Source organism: Anser brachyrhynchus (assembly GCF_964034855.1).
Source record: "Anser brachyrhynchus genome assembly, chromosome: 1".
NCBI lineage: Eukaryota > Metazoa > Chordata > Aves > Anseriformes > Anatidae > Anser > Anser brachyrhynchus.
Window position 1 is genome coordinate 155,255,958 of NC_137694.1, and position 25,189 is coordinate 155,281,146.

The 25,189-nt window shown below is 42.4% G+C and overlaps 1 protein-coding gene across 3 annotated transcripts in view; it reads right to left on the reverse strand.

Annotated features, from left to right (window-relative positions):
- Positions 1–352: 352 nt before the first annotated feature.
- The window catches only part of CLYBL (citramalyl-CoA lyase), a 160,318-nt gene continuing 135,481 nt past the window's right edge, over positions 353–25,189 (reverse strand). For 2 of the 3 annotated variants that reach the window (XM_080575943.1, XM_080575944.1), the window contains exons 4-9: positions 23,580–23,681; positions 21,714–21,807; positions 20,092–20,259; positions 14,822–14,946; positions 873–972; positions 353–748 (exon numbers count right to left, since the gene is read on the reverse strand). In XM_080575943.1, coding sequence (XP_080432069.1) covers positions 877–972; positions 14,822–14,946; positions 20,092–20,259; positions 21,714–21,807; positions 23,580–23,681 — 585 coding nt within the window. In that variant the 3' untranslated portion in view covers positions 353–748; positions 873–876. The remainder of the gene's footprint in view (positions 749–872; positions 973–14,821; positions 14,947–20,091; positions 20,260–21,713; positions 21,808–23,579; positions 23,682–25,189) is intronic. The other variant, XM_080575945.1, reaches the window with a different exon arrangement.

Genomic DNA, 25,189 nt, shown 5'->3' on the forward strand with positions numbered 1-25,189 from the left:
ACAAGTTGATCCTCTGCAGCTTCAATACCCTTTAGCCCTCCATATAAGAGTACATGCTGAATAGAGGACAATGCCTGGTTGTTATGTTTATTTACCCTTACTACAAGCTGGGTTAACCTCTTCAAAACAGCTTTACTAAGCCCGTTAACCACACGGCCCACATGACCTGTAGCCGTATCCCTAATGTGATGTAAATCTGACTCGAGACCATATGCACAAGTTCTGCTGCATTGTGCCTCCGAAAACTACAAGTTTATTGCCGGCCAGCCCTGCCCGGGCTCCGCGCTTCCAGGAGGCAGCGGTCTCAATAGCGACCACTCGAAAACCAGAGGAAAGTCAAGAGTCTCTCATTGTTGGGGCAATATTTTTAATGGCTGTTGCACATATACAGAAGGGGGGCGACGAGAAGAGCGTACAGGGTAATGATTTTCATCGCAATTATTTCAGCTGGTGCATAATTATTCAGGGCTTTGCCCTTTCTGACAGGACTCCTGCACAGGGACGGGAAGAAGCGAGGGCTGAAGAGGCGACTGACCCGGTTTCCACGTGTTATTTTAACGGAGCTCGCCGCTTATGGTGTGCTGTTATCCTTTCATGAAGTCATAATCCCAAATCTGCAGTAATTATCATGATGTCGCTCGGTCCGTGATGTAACTTCATCGCAGGCTATGAGTACAGGAGCGAGCGGTGCTTCGAGTCGGGAATACTTTTCATAATTAGCAATTCTGGCAAGCAAATTATGACAGATCTGCAAAATGTAAATGAATTTCTGCTTAAGCGTGATGTATTTAACTTTTTTTTTTCTTCCCCCCAAGTATTATAGTCATCTTTTAAAACAGCTACTGTGGCCCCATGGTGAGAGCTTCATTTACCAGATCATTTTTTCTTGATGGCTGTGGCAAGCGTAACAATGTTCCGTGCCTGCTTCAGTAATGGCATGTCTATCATGCTCCCGTGGAAAGTAAACGCTCCCTGGAAAAGAGAGAATATAAACTTCCTGGAGGGACCTTTGGAAATCATAGCTTGTCTTTTTCTTTAAAAACACATCCGCTAAGCCAGATGCTGAGATCCCCCAGGCAGCTGGAACAAGTTTTAGGAGAGAAACTAAACGTGGCGAGGCAAACGCATTTAAAAAGAAATGAGGTGGGAGCTGGTGCTCTAAAGATGAGGCAAAAAAAGGGGGGAGAGAGAGAAGTAAAGGCAGGGGGTGCTTCAGCCCACGCAGCCTCTCCAGGCTCCAGCATCACCCCGTGAGCTGGGCTGCGTGCAGGGTGCCAAGAGGGGGGCACAAAATGCCACGTGGATGGAGGGCACAGCCACGTAGCAAAGGGGGAGAACCATCATCTTCCTCAGTAAAACAGACATAGGGCTCTGGGGAGAGGCGGGGGGGATTTCTGCATTCGGGGTGTGCGGAGGTGGTGCTGCTGCGCCTCCCCGTTAGGTCTCCCCTGCCTGTGCTCAGAGCAAGGGGCTGGGATGAAATCTGGAAAAAAAACAACAAACAATTGCAGTAATATCACAATTAGTGCCATAATATTGTCCAAATCTTCTCTGGAAACAATGGAAGGCCCACCTGCATGCTGCATGTAGGGAATTTCCCAGAACTGACCCTGAACTAGCCTGTACACCTCAGCAGCTGTGGTCGGAGAGCCAGAGCAGATCTGAGCTTCACTTCGAATTTCTAGGGACTTTGTGTTGCTACCGTGCTGACAAGTTTAACATAATTAACTATAAATTGCAGTTAAACAGAAGAACGTGCATTAAGTAGGGCCAAACCTGAGTCGTTACCTTGGATGTTTTAATCTATGCTTGTGCTGAAGAGGCAGGACCTTGACCGTATAACACTGTGCATCAGGATATACCGAAGTTCAGTGGGGGAAAAAAAAAATCTTATTTGTAATGCTCGTAGTACTTTGACACATTCTTGGAAAAACAAACCCAAAGTTATGATACTGAAGAATTTAGGACTGAGGGCCTGTCTCCAGCGTTGCATCCCTGTGATGTGCACGGGGTGTGCAGCTCTTGGTACGCTGCTGCCACCGACATGGGACCCCCGGCCGGTCCTAGATTTGACAGCGAGCGAGGCGAGGCGAGGAGAGGGAAGAAAGACAGCGGCGGGTGTGCATGTGCATGCCCAGGAAGAGCAACGCAGAGCGGAGCGAGCAGCTTATTGTTGTCTATTTTTCTTGGAAGAATTGATAATAATTAAATAGAGGAATCTAATAAACCAAGTGAAAATATTGCCCATTTACTGAAACGTTTATGAAATGCGTTGCTCCAGTGGCATATTTAGTTTGACTGAAGCAGTATTAATTAAATACTAAATCACATTGCAGAACAACTAAAACAAAAATCCATCTTAAACAGTAATCTCATACAAATTGATATCATTGCATGTAAAGGCAAGCTGTATTAAACCCATTAACAACCTAATAGTTAAAACTCTCATTTTATTCTACATAGGATTTCATACTATAGCTTGCAGCATTTTGGGGGGGGGGGGGTTACAGAATAACAAGACTGACAGACACTCGGTCGTCGATGTTTCAGACTGAATTTTTTGTTTACAGAGCAACCATTCAAACCTACATTAATAACAACAACAATATTGCTATTAATATTAGTACTAGTAATAGTTACAGTAATAATGATAATGAAAATAATCCACATCATGCCTTTTCAACAAAGGCAACACCTCGGCCATTTTCATTTACATTTTTAAACACTCACAAAAAATGCAGCCTCAAATTGTTCCATTTATCAACTGTTGTGAAAACAAATTAGGATCTAAATAAACATGTTATGACATTATTCTCCAGAATAACTCAGGTCTATGCCATGGTCTAAAACTGCTGGTTGGTGCAAGATACATTTTTTCACTGCAAGAAAAATGTACTTTAATTGTGCCTATTTTTCTATGAGCATTCAGTATCACAATAGCTGTCTAAAAGCAAAATTCCGACGTGGCGACAGTGACAAGAGGAGATATGTTAAGGTCTGGAAGTATCCTTCCTAGCCTTGTGAAATGGCTGAGTTAGGAGCACGGCTGTCCGAAGTAGTGTTGCAAACAGTCTGCGGAAAGAGGTGGGCACCTAGCAGTGGCACTTCTGATGGCTGGAGGACTGAGCCACGGGCTGGAGGTCCTGCCCATCCCCCTGCCTGAGTACGGGATGCCCTGAAGCTAGGCACCTTTGCAGGTGCCCAGGTTGAGCAGGATGAATCTGGGTCAGAGCGCCTTTTTTTGAAAGCAGAAATTAATGAAACAACATGTCTGTCCCCTGCTCATTACAGTAACATGTTTAGAAAGGAAAACGGGGTAGCAGTGTGTGGACACGTGAACACCGAACCGCTTCAGATGCGTGGTGCGTTCTCTTGTCAGTATGCAACTGCAGTTTCGGTTGTTACCAATCTGAATTCTCAAAGGAAAAAAAAATGTTTATTTTCTAACAGCAACGAGTAGCACAAAGAAGTTGGCTTCTCTGCCTGTTCACTCCGAGGCTTAATTTCTCCCTGCTAATTTACAGTGTTGAGCTGAAGTCCAGAAAAAGAAACCAATTTTAATGCCATTGAATATACCCTATTCACTGCCTCTCTTTCCACCCACAGGTTTCAACAGATAGGAAATACCAGTAATTACAGCTTTGTCCCCATGCTCTCTTTTCCAGCTCTGGTAGATGAAATTTGCCCTTAACATTCTTTTGATTTTCACCCACACTAATATAAAGAAAACGAGACTTTCTATAAACACCATTTACTTTGATAGTGCCAATCTGGGGATCGATTTAGTCATAGATCTAAATTTTCTTTTGGGCTAATTTTCTCAATGGCATCACATTTCCAGCCGGCACTCGGACTTCCAGCGGTTAAACTGTTTGTTGCACGGGGCGAGAAGCTGGCGGTGTGAAATGCAGGTGCACGGTGCAGGGCTGGGCTCCGCACTGCCGTTTGCATGGCCTCAGCACCATCGCTGTGCGCCTCCATCAGGGAAGGTGATTGGGAAATAGCAAGGAAGGCAAAAGCAGGCAGTCCTGGGAGTCCTTCCCAGGCGAGGAGGGGCTCACAGGTATAACCCTCTGGACAGCCCTGGGACGGTACCCAGAAACACGGTGCAGGAAAGCCCATTAGCTCCTCTTCTCCCTACTTGCTCATCCGAGCGGCCTGCTGGGGCCTCAGAGGCCTCCAAGGCCTCACTCCTCCATTGCCATCTCTTGATGTGGCCGGCGCCATATCACTTGCTGCATCCCATGGGGACTGCACTGTATCTGAATGCAATACGTTCACCACAGTGTCCAGCCCTCTGTTATTTCAGTAGTAACACTCACAAAAATGTAGCAGCTATTTCCGCAACGCACAGGCCATGATAGTCTCGGAAAAAAAGTGGGCATGGTCAGCCCCCAGAGCCACAACGATCCAGCTCACAGGTGAAGGAGGTGGTAACGCAGGGTTGACAGACAACAGTCATGTTCCCAGGCATGGGTTTATGAAAAGCTGACGGTGCAGGCTTATGAAAAGGGGTTAAGTTATGCATTAGGAACTAAATAACGAGGTAAGTTTCCAGGTGACTGTGGAGAGGCTGAAGAGATTTGGAACCAAACCTGACACGCATGGGTTTGGCAGAGCTTGTGCTCGTACCTGACGAACCTCCTATTGAGTTATTGTAGCCACTACCGAAACCACCTCAGGTCTAACAAAGCTCAGTGTATAACTGGGGGGGCTCTTCACTGGCAACTTAGAAGACAACTCTGGCCATGCATTGCCATGAATCATGGACACAGCTCTTGAATGTCTCACATCTATACATCATTTCTAGAGATTTCCTTCACCTATTGGAAATGAGCATCACATAGCAGAAGGAGTTTCAGCATTGATCTGTTAAATGCCATGGCCCAAGGATGAACACATCAACGCAGTGGTTCCTGGAACACAAAGACCTTTTCTTTGTGCGTGTATGTGTGTGTGTAACGGCATCCAGGGACTTCGGCCCTGTGAAACTTTTTGGGGTAGTTAAGAGCTTGATAAATCCATACTACCATCTTGTAAAAGTAACATGAATTTTATGGCAAGAAGCATTTTCTCTTCCTAGGAAATAAATGGCCAGAACTCAGAGTTAGAGATTTCTGTATCTGCTAGGGATCAACATGTCCTAGGGGGACCAGGAAAGGGGAAGAAACTACAGAGCCAACTCTCTTGCTAGCATTTATCATGCATGGAAGAATTGTGCTAACTTTGTGTGGACAGGATCTCCAGTGAGAGATCCTTTCATGTTTTTTCAGGCCAGGGAAAGTAAAGTCTCATACTTCTTCACCTCTCCTGAAACCTTTTCATCTAATATGCAATGTTACGTGGCTCATGTTGTTTTACTCCCTCCACCTTTTGCTTCCTTGGGTACCACCGGGTAAACTAGAGAAACAAGCTGGCTAAAACTATCAGGGTACACAGCACTTCAGGGACCGCACAGCTATTTGGCACACTTGTCTCTGAGCAGTGGCTTGGATGAAAGACAATGAGTTAATTAAAGTGAAATAATAATTGTTCTGGGACATGTGGGACAGCGATCAGACAAGCAAGTCCCCCTTGGCTGACAAGATGGAAGAATTAGAGGTACTCCCACACCTGGGAATGCTCGTGGTGTTTTCCTCAGCATTTGTTCTTTCTGTGCCTCTATGCACGTCCATCTGGATGGCTGTGATGAGCTCTCTGTGAGGGCTACTGCAGACCCTCAGTTCTTAGACCACTGGAAAATATTAATAACTTGCATCAGTGCTGAATGTCGGGATCAGCTTTCCTAAGGGGTAGCAAGTACAGAAATTTCAAAGTACCAATGAAGCCCTAAAAGATCCAGGAAGTCCACTGGCCTGCTGTTCGGTGACAGATGTGACTCCAAACACGAGCACTGGTTGTGAGGACTCCGTGCTCTGTTTTGCGAACCACTGCTGTTGCTACTAATTACCTAGACCTTTGCTAATAAACCTTTGATTTGATGCCCTGTTCTACCAGACCTCATTGTACATGTAGCCAGCAACTTTAACTCCTGTCTGACAGTGGTCAGGCCTTTCTTAAAGATACTTGTAAAAACTACATTAATTTTGTGGTTTGCCTATAGCAGAAAACAAAACAATCATCTTGCATCACGTGAAAGAACACAGCCAATGCTACTATGCTTGGTTGTTGTGTGTGTAAAGGTATGGACTGCTCCGGGCAGTCCCATGTGGAGACAGCCAACTTTTTCAAAAGCTTTTTACTCTGGGAACTTTGACAGGAGATTTAGGTTTGGCTTGGAGGTGATAGGGGATGCTGGTGAGAAGGTAAAGCTTTGGCATGGAGGGACCTCTGGTACTCTGGCCAGTGCAATAAAAAGGAGAAAGCCAAGGTCACATTCCATGAAATTGTAATACTGATAAGTAAGCATACGCTGCTGAATTTTGAATTAAATGTAGGTCTAAGATGGGATTTTGAATGCCTGTGGAATTGCCAGCAAATCTCTGCGTCTAGTTAGGTGACTTGCTCAGAAGACGAGCAGACCCTTGAGCGAGGGGAAGTCCTCACCCTTCCTGGCTGCTTCCTGAGATGATGTGCACCTAGGGCCTAGCAGAGGTGGGTGCAGGGGGACCAGGGAGCTCTGGTAACATCGGCCAGAGACTGTGTGTGAACACAGCCATTGTCCAAATAAATAATTACGGAAGTCCCCTTCCCACCCCTGTGACCTGTGGGAGCACTCTCAGGCAGATGCCAGGCTAAATGGAAAAGAGCAGAAAGGGCAATGCCAGGTGGCCAAACCTTGTGTGCCTCTGGCAAGGGGAGATGGAGCGCTCATTCAAACAAGCATCCTGAAGTCCAACAGATGCAAGAAACATCTCTGAACCACAGTTATCTGACAAAGATTTGCTCTTTTCATTGTAATGCAGTGGATCTTCCACTTATAAATCCCCAAAATCTAGTTATGTCTTTTTGGAGACCACAAAAATAGGTGGAATAAGCCCACTAAAATCTACCCAGCTCTGAGGCCATTATCTCTAATCCTGCACAATGTTAAACTGTCCTAAGGAAATGAGAGCGTTCTGTTCTGGAAGAATGGCAGATTTGCTCTTCTGAGGAGGGAAGGAAGCAGGTGGATGGCAAAGGGTCCTCCTAAAAAGCACGGCATTCAGGAAGATAATTCCCCCAGGGATTAAATGAAAACACACATTCTTTAAGCGCCCCCCTGCAGAGGAAATGTGGAAATCTCTGCTTTGGGGCTTAAGAAGAAGGCTTGGGTTTGCTTACAGGTATATGGACAAAAGAAAAGGGAGAACAGCTCGCAGCAAATGGAGCTGGGTCTGTGCCTGGGGGAGGAGTGATTATCCTAACCACAAAGGAATGACTTTCCCTTGAAACAGAAGGTTGAAAACATATTTTTGGGGAAGTCAAGAGTAGGAAATAAGCTAACAGCTGTGATGGTGCTGAATGCAGGTTTAATTAATTTTTTTTCTTCCGCAAGTTGTAGCCAAAGAGCCATTAGAGAGAGCTCGGTCATAATTCCACCTTTTTTTTTTTTTTTGATGAACTTCCAAAGGTTAGTGAGCTGCTAGGAGATGTTCAATGATATCTGGGTCAACTGAGCATGTTTTTAGGCTATAACAAAATAACGTCTCCCACTCCTCTTCTCCCACTCCTCTCTGCTCTCTGCTCTCTGCTGTCCTGCCTCCAAATCAGATCATCATGCATCTCTTGGCCTTCTCCTAGCATTTTTGCAGTAGGTAGGAAATGACAAAATAACTAGTGCAGTCACACAGGACAAACGGAAGACTCCACACACAGCAAGCTATACAAGCAGAGCTGTTCTGGTTGCGTATTTCCGTATCCTCTCCTTTGATCTCTTAGACGTTCACCCCTTTTCTGCTGTAACATTTTGTGAGGAAAGGCACTTAGAAACAAAATCTTTGGGAAAAATTAATGATCCCTGAAAAGGTTTGTCAAAAATTTCTTTTTGGCAAGAGGATATGCCCAGGGAGTCTCTGTGACCTACTGAAGCAAGGGGCGGATGGGGAGGGAGTTCTGCAACGTATGTATGTACAACAGCAAGCTTCTGCAGCCTTCTTGCTGATGTGAAGAAAACTTTAAATATCACCACCTTTTGTTTCTTCTTACCTGTGCAAACTTCCACCAGAGTGGAAGCAGTTATCTGGTTCAGAGGATGTGTCGCTTTGTAATGCCAGACACAGGCGGCAGCCTGTTTGTGTGAGATAGGATTCTGCCTCTTGGGGAAGATGAAAGGACACAAAAGGTCAAGAAAAAAAGAGCAACGGCAAGGTGAAATAGAGATTAATTTTTACCTCAAATAAACCCCTAATAGCAGTACAAGAACTCTGACAGAAAAGTCCTCTCTAGAGCTCAACAGGTAGGAAGGACTTTGTGATCCCTCCAGTCCACAGTGGGGCAGGAGAGATGAAGAACAGGGACCTACAAGGTCCTTTACTTCAGTCTTGAATCGTGTAATCTCCTCTGCCTGACATTATCGTTCCCAGCCCAGAGACAAGGGTCTGCCTTGCTCTCTCTGTTTCCTCTTGTGTGAGCCAGGCAAGCTGTTTTTCCATTTTATGGCTTGCCCCAAACTGCCTGCACTGCTGGGGACGGCCATTTAGGCCAGGATGGGCCAGAGGATCCTGCTCTGTCCAGCCACAGAAACTACTTCAAGCCACCGAGGTCTCCACTTTGCACTGAGCTAACAGCCTATTTAAGATCCCTGAACGAATGGCTGACACAGGGATTACGTTTTCTCTAGGTTCCTTCTCGCTGTGCTTGTTGCCTTCCTGTGTGCTCCTGTAGAGTAGGAAAGAATAAAATTAAAGAAACAGAAGACAGTCCTAGGAATATTAGTGCTTAGTTTCCATCCTCCGTCTCTGAAATGGATCGGGAATGGAAGAAGCCTAGAGAGCACACTGATGGAGATGCTGCTGCCAAGGAAATCTTTATTTTATAGCACAAAAACAGCTTGCTGGACACACATCATATCCAGCCAGTGAGCATCATGGTTATTACACAGAAAAATGAAAAGTAACTAATATTAAGACTTCAGTATCCTCAGATGCCCTTAATTAAGTCATTTAAAATTAACTTGAGTCTTACTGTCATTGAAGCAATTTGTTAAATACAGCCTAGAAAATATAATCTGAAGGTAGGTGCCTACAGGACACACAAAAAGCATTTGATACTAAAGGGGAAGGTGGCCATAAAATACAATGCAGACAAGAAAAGTAATAACAGCGAAGCTCATTCTGTCAACGGGAACGGAATCACCATTATTTTTGTATTCTGTATTTTTTCTAATTTCAGGTTCATTTTCTGAATAGGGTTGAGCAGCCATCCCTCACTGCGATTCTCTGTTTCAATTGCCTGAGCTATTGCAGAAGGCTGCTCCAGCCCCGTGAGAGCGGCAGGCAGCACAGAGAGGAGTGGCGAGGCAGCGAGGCTGCTGCTGCTGAAATTAACCGAAACAACATTTTGGCTGTTCAGGCCTCTGAATTCCCTCAGTAAGCCTCAGAAAGTGCCATCTGGTCTGAACATGACACCCCGTGTCAGGCCCTGCTTTGGAAACTGAGAGGGGCGGCCTGCGGGCGCTTGCTTTACCTCATAAGCACGGCCGGGAAGGGCTCGTCGTGGCCTCCGTGCTCTGCTTAGCGTTAGCAGCTTTTGGCACCGTGACAAGCTTTTGGCACTGTGACCCTCAGGAGGGTCACGTCCTGGAGGACGGGAGCTGCCCCTGGATGGACAGGGATGGAGGTGTGCAGCCACCGTCCTCCTGCGGCAGGCCGGCAGGGAAGCGACGTGGCCGAGAGCATCCCGGCCCCTCTGCCCCTGCGCGCTGGGCACAGGTCTCTGACGGGTGGAGGGAAGCAGATTTAAGATCCACTGAAGGCAAGAAAGTGTTTTGCATGAGTTTCTGCCCTGCTTAGGAGCTTTTGCGGCCCCACACAGTTAAAATCTGTCTCCCGCTCACCCCACCTGGCACAACTCCCTCAGGACTGATTGCGCCAGCGTAGGAACTGGTAGAGCGCAAGCAATTAGCTAATACGACCCCTTCTGCTCTGCGGGAAGGGCTCAAAACTTGCCCCCAGATGGGTCCTTCTGAGAGAGAAGCCTTCAGCTGTGACACAAAGCACACTTCTAACATCTCTTTCAAATAATAACATTGTACAGATAAACTTTAAGCATTAATATGGGCTCTATCGCTATTTATTTATTGATTTCTCTCTGCACTTAGGAAAGGTGGCAATGTCACACAAATCACTGAACCCCCTCGTGCTGCCCACTTTATGCAGCCAACAGCAAACCCGGCAGTCAGGAGCATCCATCCCAGTGTCACCAGCATTCCCCCAGCCGGGATCCTGGCCTCTCCACCTCCAGCCTCCCCTGGCCGAGGGGAGCGGGCCTGGATCCGTGCAGAGACCCCGGACACAGTGAGCTGTGTATTGAGGTGACACACCACAACGTGCCACTGGTCCCCGTGGGCCTCAGGGGTCCCAGACTGCCCTGCTGGCACAGGGCGAGTGGCCCTGCACGAGGGGGATGCTGCGGGGAGGCAGAGACCTCCCCAGGCCCCGGTGGGAGCTGGATGCGGCCCAAGCGCGAGGGCGCATCGTCTCCAAGATACAGTGGCTTGGGGTAGCTTGTCCCAGACAAAGAGCATTATAAGGGAGCCACTGCTGGAAATTTCCATTCCTTTGTTGGGTGGATGCTGTGTAAATAAATGCATTCCTAAGATTTTTCATAATCCCGGAAAGGTCTGTAAAAGAAGCTCTGCAGCCTGTCAAATCGCTAGCGTTCATATATATTATTCCTCAGCCGCTGAGCACACGATATACAATGGCACAGAACATAATACAAGAAACGTATGCCAAAGGCTTTCTTAGAAGAAGTCTGTGCATTCGCATACGGCGCGTACAGATATTTCTCCCGTTTTACTTGCGGGGATCTAAAATATTCAACCCATAATACGGCTTGGGTTTGTGAATTACCAACCTTAACTCTAAATAATCCTTACCTGACAGGCAACTTTGGTGGCACCATTTAGCTCCCTATTCTCTGGTCTGATGTGCAGGTGCTTTGAAAACATTTATAAATTAGTACACGGTGTAAATGTGTAAGCAACCTTTTACTTGACACTTCAGTTCTTCCTTCTGTCTGAATCTTATTTTAAAAACGGATGATTCAGGAAGATCTGGTTACAATAATGATACTGTGCCTGACGTATTTACAAGTCAAATGGCTCAAAAATGCACTTCCAAAGTCCACTTACTTGTCATATGCAAACAGATAAAGAAGGTATAGTCATGTATCTGGTGTATTGGTACTGTAAACACGGGGGTCACACACACAGTAAAGAGCAGTACCTTCACTGATAGAAGCAAGACCTTTTTCTTGAAATAAAGCTAGTAGTTTCTCCTACTAACTCTGCCCCCTCAGACTCAGTTAATCTGGATTTATAAACTCACTTCTCATTTAATGCAGCACAAATACTTCAGAAATTTAGAACAGAAGTCTACCAAAACAACATTTATTACCTTTCTTCTGCATTTTTGACCACACTCTGATGTTTATCTCATACTTTCATTTTCCCAACAGCTACCCCTGCTTTCTTTAGGATAAACTTTTTAATCTTGGAAATCACACCCCTAATAACACAGTTCTGCCAGAAAAATACTGAAATGATACAGAAATAATACTTTTCAGCACTTTTCATTTTTAGATCTCAAAGTTCTACACAAAAGAGATCATTTGATAAGTAATTTTATAAAATACAGAATGTACTTTCTCAACTTGTGTCTTTTATTTGTCCGAAATACATCAGTACCATTCACTTCCTACATATGCTATTTTTCAGGTTACAAAATATATTAAAAAAATACAAACAAAACAGCCTAGAAGCCAAACCAAAACAACCCCCCAAATAGGACTATCTCTGTAATGTAAGCCCAAGTAATTTTGGCCAGCAAAGTCTCTAATTTCCTTCTGTTTGGACACTGTCACAGCATCTCCAATTCTGTCATGCTCATCCGAGAGTCAATTTTTTACTAACTTCAGTACTCACATTTGGGGGCTGCTCTGCCAAAGCATTTCAGCTTCCAGGATGAAGGAGCCTTATTCAGCCTTCTCTCAAAGAAAGATTATTATGGTAATTGTCTCTCTCAAACTGGAACAGATTATAAAAGCTTATTACTGCTGTACTTTAATATAAAATACTGTCGACCAAGGGCAACAAACTTTTAAAGCAATTAACAGCAAACTGTGATCCCAGAGACTGAAGACCAGTAACATATCTACCATGCAAACTGCCACACAAACCCCTCACATTTATTTTTTCCAGGCTTTCAACTTTGATTAATAACATGGCAAAAGCACGCAAGCCTCAACCATATTAACCGCAGCTACATTTTCAGTCTCAGTGACATGAACATTTTAATAAAATAAAAGGAAAAGGAAAACAGACGAGGTGTTTCATTAGGACATGAGGATTACTAAAACCACTGCGTGGAGTATTTGTCAGGAGGTGGCATGGGAAGAGTTATTACTTACATTTTAGCATGTCTCTAGGACGCAGAGCCAGAGGCTCCCTCAGTGAGATGTGTTTGCTTTGGAAAAATATTAAGTAATCAGGCTGCCCAAGCTCTTCTTACTGACACATTTATAATACCAAAATGCAAACCCAGCTAAGAAGTTTGCAGGGAACACTGCAAGGAAAACTATTTTTCCAATTTTGTTATAAAGAGCAGCAATACTGAAGCGATGCAATATCCAGAAGTTCACAGAGTAGCCCGCCAGTCGTTCTTTCCTGATGACTACATGTAAAAATACACAAACCATTCAACCTGTCTGGTTAAAAAAATGCCCCAAGCCACTAACCCCCACAAATCTTTACTTGTGCCTGATTGTAGAAGCTTACAGCCTATTTAAAAAATGCTTATTAAAAAATAATAAATAAATAAATGGGTGATCTAATCAAGAAACCAGTGTTATGTTAATAAAATGACAGCTTCAAAACAAATCAAAATAATACAGAATGCTGAAATTTTAAGCATCTGTGGCTTCGATACTATGTGATACTGGGACTTGTTCAAATGACGAGGGTATTCCTTAGATGAGACTCTGACATTAAATTCACAGTTGAATTAAAAGTATTTAACAAATCATTGTAAAGTTGAATATTAAAGTTGAATTAAAAGTATTTTACAGGCAATAAAAATAAGCAATATTTGGCTATGTCACTTGGCATTTTTCATTCCGCATCTACCTGCCTACACGCTTGCTCTTGCAGTGCCTTTATAAGGATGCCTTTTGTAACAGATTCAAGCTTTGTAAAGCAGAATAACGTACAAAACTGGTTATAGGTTTTCTATTTCCAAATAACCAACAGGAAGACAGCTACCTTTTGAAACTGAGGGAGTAGAACAAAGAGATACAGGCATATAACATAATAACGGTGACCCTGAAATAACCGCTCAGGACGGCACCCAAATACGATAGTAATGGGTGTATTCGAAACACCTCGATACCGCAGACGGGCTCACCCAGAGAAGGGCAGACCCACAGCAAATACCTTGCCACACTTTTATCCTGAGATGAAAGCATTATTTCTGCTTTGACCATATTTAGAATTTGTAGCACACAACATCTGGGGCAGCCGAGAAGCAGGGGAAGAGGGACAGGGCACGCTCCAGCCTCCTGCTACCCACCAGCAAGCAAAGAAACGCGCAGAAGACCTCTAAGCGACACCGGAGAAAGTGAGAACCTATGCACAGCCTTATGCATGAGCTTTGTTACCAGAGATAATTTTTTCCCACTTGAATCACAGACATGCACGTGTAAACCGTTTCTGCTCGCCCGCGCTACCTGTTCTGACATCGGGACTTTGCTTTTTGGCTATCCCGGGTTTGGCTGTCACTAAGACAAACATATTTCGCTGCAACTTTTTTTCGTTCAAAAAGAGGCAAACTGGATTATAGCAAATAACCTTTAAGATAATTAACTGACAATGCCGCAACTAGCATAAAATCTTCCTTCAGGCGACCCCTAATTTAAGTATTACTGGCACAAAGTGGAGACAGATTGTGCATCACCACCGCAATATTTACATAGCAGAAACCCACAGAGCAGGAAACGTGAGACTCAATGATGCACTAAATTAGGAACAATCATATTCTAGCGTTAATTTGCTTTCCACTCCATCCAAATTTCAGGTCCAGCAATTGGTACAAATGCACATAAAACATTCCCATTTTTAATGATTAAAACCCACAATCTGCAAGCACTTCTGCTCAAAAGTAAATCCACTCGCTGCTGGGGACGTTTGCAGGATCAACCCCCCAAAAGTGAAGCAGTTTTACCAACGCAGAGATTTTCTGAAAACCATGTCTTCCTCATCTGTTTATCCCTTTCCATAAATGATGTCTGCACAAGCAGTTTGAGTCTTCAGCCAGGCTACCTGCCTCTTGGTTGCAAATACTGTCCTTTGACTGTTGGACCGGGATTCTGCGACACAGCTGAAGTAGTTTTAACTCCCTGATGCTGTAGATATATGCGTGTACTCAAAAGGCTCTGTATTCAGAAAATTAGAGTTAAAACATGGGGAAAAAAAGACAGCCAGGCTATTTGTAAACACGCTGGAAAGTGCCAGATTTATAATAAATACGCACTCTGTAGTCTAGATCCAGATCCAGATTTCACGAACATGACTTGAATGCAGCACGCTTTGTAAGACAAATGCAAACAGCCATCACCGATCTCTCTAAATTTTAAATATTATTCAAATTTGGTTTCCACGACATTATATTAATAAAATATTTACCTTTCCTAATCGCTGATGTTCTTCAAAAGCAGAAATCAGTTCCTGCGCCCACTTTACTTTTTCAGGGCTGGGAGAGAACTGTTCCTGGACAACAGCAATTTGGTTAGGGTGAATCACCTGCTTACCTACAAAGAAGATTAATAACACCAGAATCATGCACCGACAAACAGATGTTCAAACAAAATGTTCCAACCACTTGAGGCTCTCCTATGCCTCACAGACTTTCTGATATTTAACTAATTATTTCACTCGTTTTCTTTTATTATTTAACTGGACAACACGCAGATAGCCCTTTGCCAGATTTCTTAAGAAAAAAAATATCCTGAGCAATCCTTGCATTCACTATTGTTTAAAGGAACCCAGAACTCTTTCTCCTCCCTCCCTATTTCAGTCCATGCATCTTCCATCAGTTGTCTCAGGTGGAATTGTTTGTCCAGGGCAGTCAATAATGTTTGGGTATAATGCACCCCTGAATTTTAGCTATATAAATAGCAGCTCCAGCCAATCGTAAATAAGTTGCATTAAAATAAGTTTGGAAAACGAGGTTTGCAGAACTGAAAAGTTACCAGTCGCATCAGGATCATTCTTAGTATTGGCTTAGCATCATGAAATACCCAACACTGCTTACATTTTTTGTTGTTGCAGCAGTTTGCAGGTGCAAGTAGGTCGGGATATTTGTTTAGTCACCGATATATTAAACAACTGCCAGAGGTGCCCTGAAGTGTTACGAAGCACTTTTTTTTTTTTTTAATCCTTTCTTGTATGAACACACATTAGGAAAATAAAAATAGGTGTTGCCTTTTTTACTAGAGATTTTCCAATGTGAATAGACAGCCACATAATCCGTTCTAATCTGTTATTGTACTTAGCTACATTAAAACAAATACATATCTAATTTGTTTGACAGTTTTAAAAGTGTGGCACTTGACATTATTAGTCCATTGCTAAGGGAATTTCACAGACGGCGTGATTGCTGCACAATTACCCGCGCCGTGCCGTAAGAGTGTTTTAATAAAGCGAGGCTGCCGTAACTCCCAGCTCCTCAAAACCTCGCCGCCACAGGAATTAATCCCCTCTACGCCACACAGCAGAACTAGTCCCAGCGACGAGCCTGATCCCGTGAACCTCTCGTGTCTCCCAGCCCCACAGCACCAGCTGCAGTGGTCCCACGGAGCCTGGGCACCACGGGCACGGGCGAAGGGCTGGCAGCTGCCCCTGCTCCTCCGCTGGCCCTAGCCTGGTGCCCAGGGACCCCGGGGGACCCAGGGGACCTTGCATGGGCATGTAGTGGGTGATGGGCACTCGTGGGGTGACCCAGGGTGCCCACAAGTGCCCATGGGGTGCAGCAGAGCCCGGCGAGGCTTCCTGCATGGTACAGGATGGTTTGGGATGTACTTGTTGGGAGCAAGCTAGAAACAGGCACACTGCTACGTGTAATAGGTCTCACGCCTCGCCACACATCTGCGCCTATTTTAAACGACAGAGAGACTGGGGGAAAAAAAAATCGGTCACTGGGATTACTTTTATCGGACTGCACCAGCTCTCGGAGATAAATGTGCATTACAACGGAGTTTGTGAGCGCGGGAGCACGATCCGCTTGTTTTTGGTAAACAAATAGTAACGTTTAATGCTGCTGCATTTCTTTAAAAAAGCCACAGATAGTTCCATTTTGTTTCAGTCCCCATTAAACAATTGTTAGTTTATGATCTTCAGGGCACCCAGATATTCTGTTTGCAATTTCAATGCGGAAACTACTTAAAAATAGTTTTAAAATAGCAAAAAAAATAAAACTCCGTAAGATCTGTAGTTTTTGAAAGAAATTACATTCAGACAAATTCCCTTAACTAATATGTTTTCCATTAATTCCAATCAAAGGTATTTTAGTCAATTTTATTAAATGTGACCATTAATAAGCTTACGATGATCCTAATTTTTAATATGACCTATTCTAAACTAATTCTAAAATTGAAATGTGCACAAATAATTCCTGCAAAACCCTGTAAAGCCTAACCTTCTGGGAAAAATATAGAATATTTTTAAATTATACTTAATCTCTAATTATGACAAAAATAAAAATATGCATATACGATTTTTTAAAGTGTAAAACATTTCTGTAAAAAGATTTTCTTTTGATACAAGTATCTGTAGCTGGAAACTACACTTTGTATCGTTAAACTTTACCAAACAATTTACAGAGTATAAAATCAAACCTTTGATTTACGGCACTCAGTTGATTTTTGTCACAGATTATGTATCCAAATAACTGTATAATAGGCGTAATGCCATGCAGGAATGAAGCAAATATTTTAAGTGGAATTGTTGTTATTGACAAGTTACTGAGAGAGTGCAAAATTGGAAGACATTAAAATTTATGACCATGAAATCCTTTTTACAGTACCACTTGATATATCGTGCTTTAAGTCAATACCTGTCAAGTCTTTTAGGTAACTGTATGACGGTGTCATTTTAGTCTTCTACAAAAGACTGCAAAAAGAGAGGAAACCTATGCTGTTTCGTATTTATATCTGGCTTCTCAGCATGTAGCACAGGACTTTCTATAATGACAAAGTCAGCTGTTGAAGCTTATCGCAAGGTTTCCTAAATTTTTTACATAAATTTTCCTAAATCTGATGACCATTTACACAGGCTGCACACTGACTTTTAAGTCCACAGTTTAAGGCATTATAAAATGTCTTGCCAGGTATGCGTGTGTGTGCGTGTGTACATGTATATAAATATACATACAAAAGATGAATTACTTTGGCTAAATTACATTTGAAAACATTCAATTTTATGCAAACACACTCACCGAAAAAAAAAATAGACTGTTCAAAAGATAGCTGGAAAAGAAAACTCAACACTGACAGAGTAACCAAATACATGGTAAATTCTTGGTTACATTATTTAGCTTGTTTCAACATCAGCAAACAGACTTGATTACCTTAAAGACGATTTTATTGGTCTAAGTCCAAATACAAGAAAATCTAAGGACACGTAACTTTGCTGAGTACTATGGAGTTTATTATTAGTTTCGAGGGTGGCGGATTTGTCCCTACGCATGCAAGTGTGTGTTTTGCCAGTTAACAGGGCAATTGGCCAGCCTTAGCTCATTTTAGGCCTGTTGATTTCAGTAATTTTGATTAAATGTGAAAAAGTAGCAAGATGTGATCTTCAACTATTTTAAAATAACAAGAATCGTGTGTTTACAACTTGTTATTAAGGCAAAATTTCAGGATTTTAATATCACATTATCAGACAACTGTCGGTGACAAATAGGATCTATTTTATAGAAGGACATGGATTAAACTAAGGCCCATTCATAAATTTCTGTGATGAATATTAAATTGTAAATATTAAAATGTTTCATTTATATAGTTTTGGAACTAAATGTTTTTCCTTTTAGTTTTGAAATGGCATTTTATTTTAACTAAACCAAGAAAAAAGGAAAGATTAAGTAAACTGAAAGCAAAAAAAAAAAAAAGAACAAGTGAAACATTTTGAATAGTCCTTTGGATAGACTAATATGAAAAACTCTGTTTTGTTTTGACTTGAACAGATTTTTTTTTGGTAATTTTTCTTTTTTTTGGGCACCAAATCAGAAAACTCGATGCTGACCCATCTCTAATTATGACTGGAGCGTTTGTCAGGCTGCTTGCTGCATTTCTGAGATGTGTTGATTACGGTTGCGGGGAGGCAGAAGGCAAAGAGCTGTGAGTTTGTGTTAATGCAGTTGGTAGCTTTTACACATTTTTACTTCCCGTACAGGCGTACAGAAAGGCAAGACATCTTTACAGTCAAGTTAGAAATGAATTTGATGCCCTAAATTGCCACATGTGACGTTTTTATTTGTCTCCTACCTGGGCCCTATCCTGATGTGAAACAACTTCCTACAGAAAGTCAGTGGAGTCTGAAACACCATCAATGCTGTTTATGCTTTGCATTTCTGAATTTTCCAAACTGTCAGCCTGAGCAAAGTATTTAAATGCACATTAAGCATTCAAAAATAGTGCTCTCAAAGGTGCTGGGCATCTGCAACTCCATCTTCTGTCAACAGGAGGTTCAGATGCTTCAATTTTTCAAAAATCAAGCCCTTCCTTAAGCTAGAAAATATTGGTCTCGATTACGTAGCCATCAGCAGGTGCTACCATTCAGGAGCTCCATTATTTCCCCCACTTCAATAGCGGGCGAATCAAGGGTGGAAGTCCACACGGACAGAGATAATGTTCTGTAGCTGTGAGGAGCTCCCAGTTCTGCCTCTGAAACGAGATCTGCTTTTGCAACTGCTGAAGCCCAGCAGACGGGAAGGCAGAGTTAGTGCTGAAGAGAATCGATGGCTATTCTTTTACTGCCAGGTCCAGACCACTTAAAAGAACACTGGCTGTATTTGATTACTTTACTTTAAGATATCGTATGCCATTAGTTGTAAAAATACAGTTTGCTAGACCACATCATCAGGACCTATTCCTTTGCTAACAAAAACCGAGCGGCTATACGATTACTGTACATACATCCCGAACAACAGTCAGAGACAAATAACGTAAAACGTCAGTGCAGCATCCCAGAATTCTATAATGCATGTGTCAAATGGCTGATTTCTATTGCAAAAACACAATCTTTGGTGGCTGCACTATCCCACCAGGGTGTCCGAGTGATCTGGTACACCAATCACAGGGTAACAGTCCGCATTACAGGGCTCTGTTGCAAGGAGCCTGCTGGTCTTGCTGTCTGCCAATACCCGTAGGTGTCACCAGCACTTACTGGGAGGGGAGCCAGGAGATGAAAAACAAATCAAAGAAAATAATAAGAAAATAACTTTCCTGTAGCAATTAGTGTGCAAGGTTTGCTTAACAACTCCTTCACCTAAAAAGTACTTTTTAGCAACTGCTGTTTAAAAAATATGCAAAAGCGATCCAAATATTTTAAAAAGTGACTGAAGAGTGGCTGATGCAAAGTACAGCATCACATCTCCCATGCTCAGTGATGGGAGAAATCATATCCTGCACATCCCCTGCCCCAACTTCTCTTCAAAACACAGCCACGTGCTTCAAGGGATGTAAGCTTTAAAAAGCAGCCCCTGACTTTTCAGGCAAAATTTCCAGGCACAATGTTACAGCTGCTAATAAATGTAGGTGAGCTTGAGATTATTTAGTTTTTCAATAACTGGCCTGAAATAAAAAACCAACTTATTTGTCAAAGTAACAGTAAGCGTAGCAATCTGCTTAAATTGAAGAATATAGGCATTATTTTGCAACATCGGCAGAAGCCCATACCAGTGAAACCCATCGAGGCACCTTCTCTTGACTGCCTGCGGAGTCCGTCTTCATCTCGGAAATCGATGTAAACAAGGTCTATTGCTTGGAGGCCAAATGCCTTTGCTGTGACTATTATCTTTTGCCTGGCATATAGAATATCATGAGTTTCCTTACTGCTAGTTGCACCTACGAGAAGAATGAAAACAAACAGACAAAAAAGATGACGAGAGTGCTTTAAACCTTTCTATCTTATATATTTCCTACTTCAAAAAAAAAAAAAGGAAAAAGAAAGAAAGAAAGGAAGGAAGGAAGGAAGAAAGAAAGAAAGAAAGAAAGAAAGAAAGAAAGAAAAAGAAAGAGAAAGAAAAAAGTTTGAGATTTCATTTAACTGATTTAGAAAATAAAGTGGGATGCAAGGCTGTAATATCAAAATGATACTCTTGGGAAAAAAAAATAAGCTGCTTTAGCAAAAGAAATAAATCTCTCTTTCTACACTAGCTTATAAAATTCAGATTTTGATTCATTTCAAATCAGAAGTTGTAAGCCCGAAGTCAATGGAAGTCCTGGCTGGTAAGGACAGTTGAGTTGGGACTAACATGCAGTAATTATCTGATTGTATTATTGCATGTGCAGCGAGAAGCATTACAGCACAAGAAGCCTTATACAAATCGACATACTGGCTACAACTAAACGGTTAAAAAATTCACACTGAGAGCAGAATTGCACTTTCCTTGGTTGTGATTCTTGTCACAACGGATGTCCTAAGCTGAATATTTAAGCTTTAGTATTTGGATGAAAAATGATAGTAGCCGACTTCTGAGAAGAACCAAAAGTATTCACAAGACTTCATGTGTTCGCAGTGCACCAGCTAAGCAGCATTCTCACATGAAGGCTGGTGTGAAAAAATAATAATATGTTCCCTTTCCTTAGGGTCACTATTTAGACACAGATTTCCAATTTGTAAGGAATAATTTAACAAATCAATGCTAATTTTTTACATTAACATATTTATTTTTAATTTAAACGTCAATAACTCTGAACTATTATCTTTAAACTAAATCAGATTAATGAGGTAAGTGGCTTTGCATAAAAATGATTCTGAAATACTTTTCATTTTTGAGGAAGATGAATAATGTTTTCACATGAATATATGTTAGAGATTGCTGTATTGACATAAAACATTTTTAAATTTATCATTGTAAAATGTGACAGGAGAGTATTTGTGGAAGATGTCAAAATTGACAATAAGTGATAATTGACTGCAAAACAGAGATAAAGCAGACATCAGAATTTTAGGAATTTCAATGTAGTTCTTAGAAGCATATTTTTTATGAGCACTGTATTTTTAAATAATTTCAGGGACTCAACTCTTTTTTTTTTTCCCATTAATTTTTGCTATTGCATGGCAAGAAGCATAAGAAAGTGTCAGTGCCCTGTAATACATAGGAACCACGTTTTAATTTCCCAGTCATACATCCTACATTGAAAAAAAATAAGGAAAAAAGGGAAAATATAAAATGCAGAATCAAGTGTTATCATCACTTTACTTATTGCTGTCGGTAAAGCAATGGGGATAAATCACATCGGGCTTCTCCAATGCAAATGCCATTAACCCTTGTAGTAAACAGACAGGTAACAACCTATGCTGGCACGGAAATCCTCTCCTCCAAAGACGACTGCGTCCAAATGAAAGCCAACCTGGGATCCTGCTCTCAATGCTTCTTCACAGACAGCCTTCAAATGAGAGCATATCATTAATTTCTACAGAAATGCAGGAAGCAGAGAGACTAAGAGGATATTACATCAACTCAGTACTACCAAAATCTAGCAATCCTTCAGCTAAAATTGCTCCTATTAAGCAAAGCCGTTGTAGGTACTCGGCTGTGCACAATGCTTTAAAATGACTCAGCAAAACAGCAAACATTATCTTGCCCTAAGCACCGATATGCTTGCGCTGTGGAAATGCAGGACATCATAGCAGATTCCCGGCCTCTTGGCCAGAGCTTACCATAATGCCCTTGGTATTACCGCAATTGGTGTCTCAGACATTTACGCAACAATATGGGACAAAACCCTCCTCAAATGCTGCTTAAAAGCAAACAAAAAAGTATTAACTTTGAGTGGTTTGACATGTAGCATCCCTGCCCGAGGAAAAAAGAAAGAAGGATCAGAATCTCTGTTATTACATTAATAATTTGAATGGTTGAAAATGATGGTGGATACCTGATTGGATAAATTACCAATTTAAAGCCCTCTGCAACATCTAACTAAAAAGTAGCTGTGGAGGTTAAAAATGCAACAAGTACTGTAGAACATAATTAAAGTAAAAGCAAGCAGAATTTTGGTACTGCAGATTTATATAAAGATGTGCGTTTCCAGAATATTGCTATTTTATATTGATGTTTGTAATATTAATATTTGTTAAGGAAAAGGTATGCAGAAAGGGGCAGATGTAATTACAAACTCTGCTAGTGGGTGTTCTTACATGGCAGCCGGTGGGGCACAAAATTATTATAAAGCAGAATGCTTTAAAAGGCAACTCCGCTGCCAACATTAAGGACTGCAGCATTAAAAAAATCCCCTATAAAATACCGTAAGCGAATAAAAACCCCAGCCAGTTGCAAAGGCGAGTTAATTCTGCGTATGCGCCCCGAACGGGAATGTGCCTGTCTGGTGATGCTTTATTACGTGTGGGGAGGTACGTGGCTGCGCCAAACCAGCAGGCTGGGGCTGCCGGCAGCTCTCGAGCTGCTTCTGCCCCGCGTGTCCTCAGCTGGCCCCAAACCTTCCCTGTCAAGCTTTGGGGGGAGCCCCCCGTCCCTCGTGAGTGCGGGGGCTCTGCCACTTTGTCACCGTGCTGCCTGTCCTTTCTGAAAAACCTGGGCTGGGTATGAAAGGCTGGGGGGTAATCCATGTTAAAAAGCACCATAAAAATAAGGCTTGGTTTAAAATTACTCTTCGGATATTTAATATTTTTAAAGTTAATTGTACTTCTAACCTCAGCGTTAAAACACCCCATCACACACACAAAAAGCCGTAACGTGAAATTTGGTTGAAGTGTAGAAAACATTATAAAGATACCACTTTAGCAGTAGTGAAATGAGGATCTTTCTTTTTTCTAATTAAATGTTATATCAAAGTAAAGTTCGACAGCTACTAAGTAGTCTTTTATTGCAACAGCGTGAGTACTACAGTCCTTCAGAGAAGCAAGTTTCCACTCTAAGTCTGTTAAAAATGCTGATAGTAATGCAGAGGGGTTTCGTTAGTCGGCATGGACTATCTGGAACTGTTCTTCCACCGAAATATTTTGGATTTACGAAGGCCTTTGCAGTACAAACATGAGAGTTAAGCATACGGGTGTTTTAGGGGACTGAAAAATATGTTCAGTATTTTTTTAACCTCTCTTCCTTCAAGAAATCATGCCAGGAGTATGGAGGGCTCTGCTTATCCCAGGTGGCTGAGGGGGGCAAAATAGGAACGCTTCAACCGCATCCAGACCTGCTTACCTTAAAATTGAGCAACCCCACAGCAGTTTCCACAAAAGGGATAAAATTCATTGGTTCTACAAGTGTTCGGCCTTTCAAGTGGTGCACGAATCTGTCTGCGAACTGAAACTAGACAGCATGAGGCACACGAGAAAAAAGTACACACACGCACATGCAGCACTTTAAATCTTGCACCTGGCTGCAACACCCCCCAAAAAAAACCCACCACGAAACAAACAAAACAAAACAAAATAAAAAAACAGACACACACAAAAAAACCCACAAAACTCGTAACTAAAAAAAAGGCAGAAAGCTCTGGTGCAGGCCTGTGGCTGCGCACCTCAAGGTTTCAGGGCTCACTTGTGGACGGTGGGCGCGTGCCCCTGGCCCAGGCTGCGCTGGGTGCCCGACCTCTGCGCTCATCTTGCCTTGGGTCAGGCACCAGTACCGGTACTGGTACCAGTACAGGCACCAGCACCAGCACTGCCACAGCGCGCCGCCGCCCAGGCATCCGCGTTACTCGTTACGGCACCGCTACCCTTTGTTCAGTAGGCTTTTCTTCATAATTTTTAGCTTACCTAGGAAGGCCTCAAAAAGGAAGTTTAATTCTTTGAAGACCAAAGCTTTCCAATTTTTTCCATGAGACCAGTTCACAGCTAGCTCTGAGCTGCCAGTGGGGTAGCCCAAATTCCAAAATCTATCATCTGGAAACATACAAAAGCTCTTGCACAGATTTTTCCCCTTTCAAAAGGGGGAAAAAAAAGGGGAAAAAAAAAACCCTCGGCCCTATATTGTAAATCTATTATGTCGGTCTAGATCTAGCAATTTGCGTGGATATAAACACATTGCAGGTATGGCAAAAATATTGTTGTAAATAAAGACAAAAATAACATATGCATATATTTTAAATTTAAGGAATATTCGACTATTAATGGATATCAAAGGAAAGGGAATTTTAATCATCTCTCCATTCAGTCTCAGTTGGGTAAATCATATCTAAGAGATTTGCATAAATATAAACCATCAAAGACTTTTCATCTTCAAAGGGGGTTTCAAGACCCTATAAGCTTTGTACTGTAATCATCGCAGGTCACAACCCTGCAGGAATAAGGCTGCTATGGCAACATAAAAAACTAATGCTTAAGGCTTAGCATAATATTCTGACTAATAGAAAGGAAACTCATTTTAAAAGCTGGCAGCCTATTTACCAGAAGCTGGATTAGAGGTGTTATTTCCCCTTTTAGCTTCCCCCCACCGCCCCTCCCCAAAAGAAGGAAAATCTAATCACCGAGATCTTTAAAAAGCTTTCGAGCAATTTGCAGTAACTTTACAATTAGGCCAAAATAAATCACAGCTTTCTCCGACGAAGAATTCTGCCCTTCCCGTCCCTGCTTTGCATCACCACCGGGGCCCTCTCTGTAACTTTTCCTTGGAGGAGAGAATTCCACCCAAAAACGTGCTAGCAAGAAAAAATCAGTGCAATTCACACGTGCGAGTGTATGGTTGGGCAGGTACCGTGGCAGCACAACACAGTAAACTTTATACAGGCAAACACAGAAAATGAGGTAATAAAATTACATCAGGGTATATTCTAAAGACTCCTATCTGTTTTTTATTTTTTTCAGTGAAAA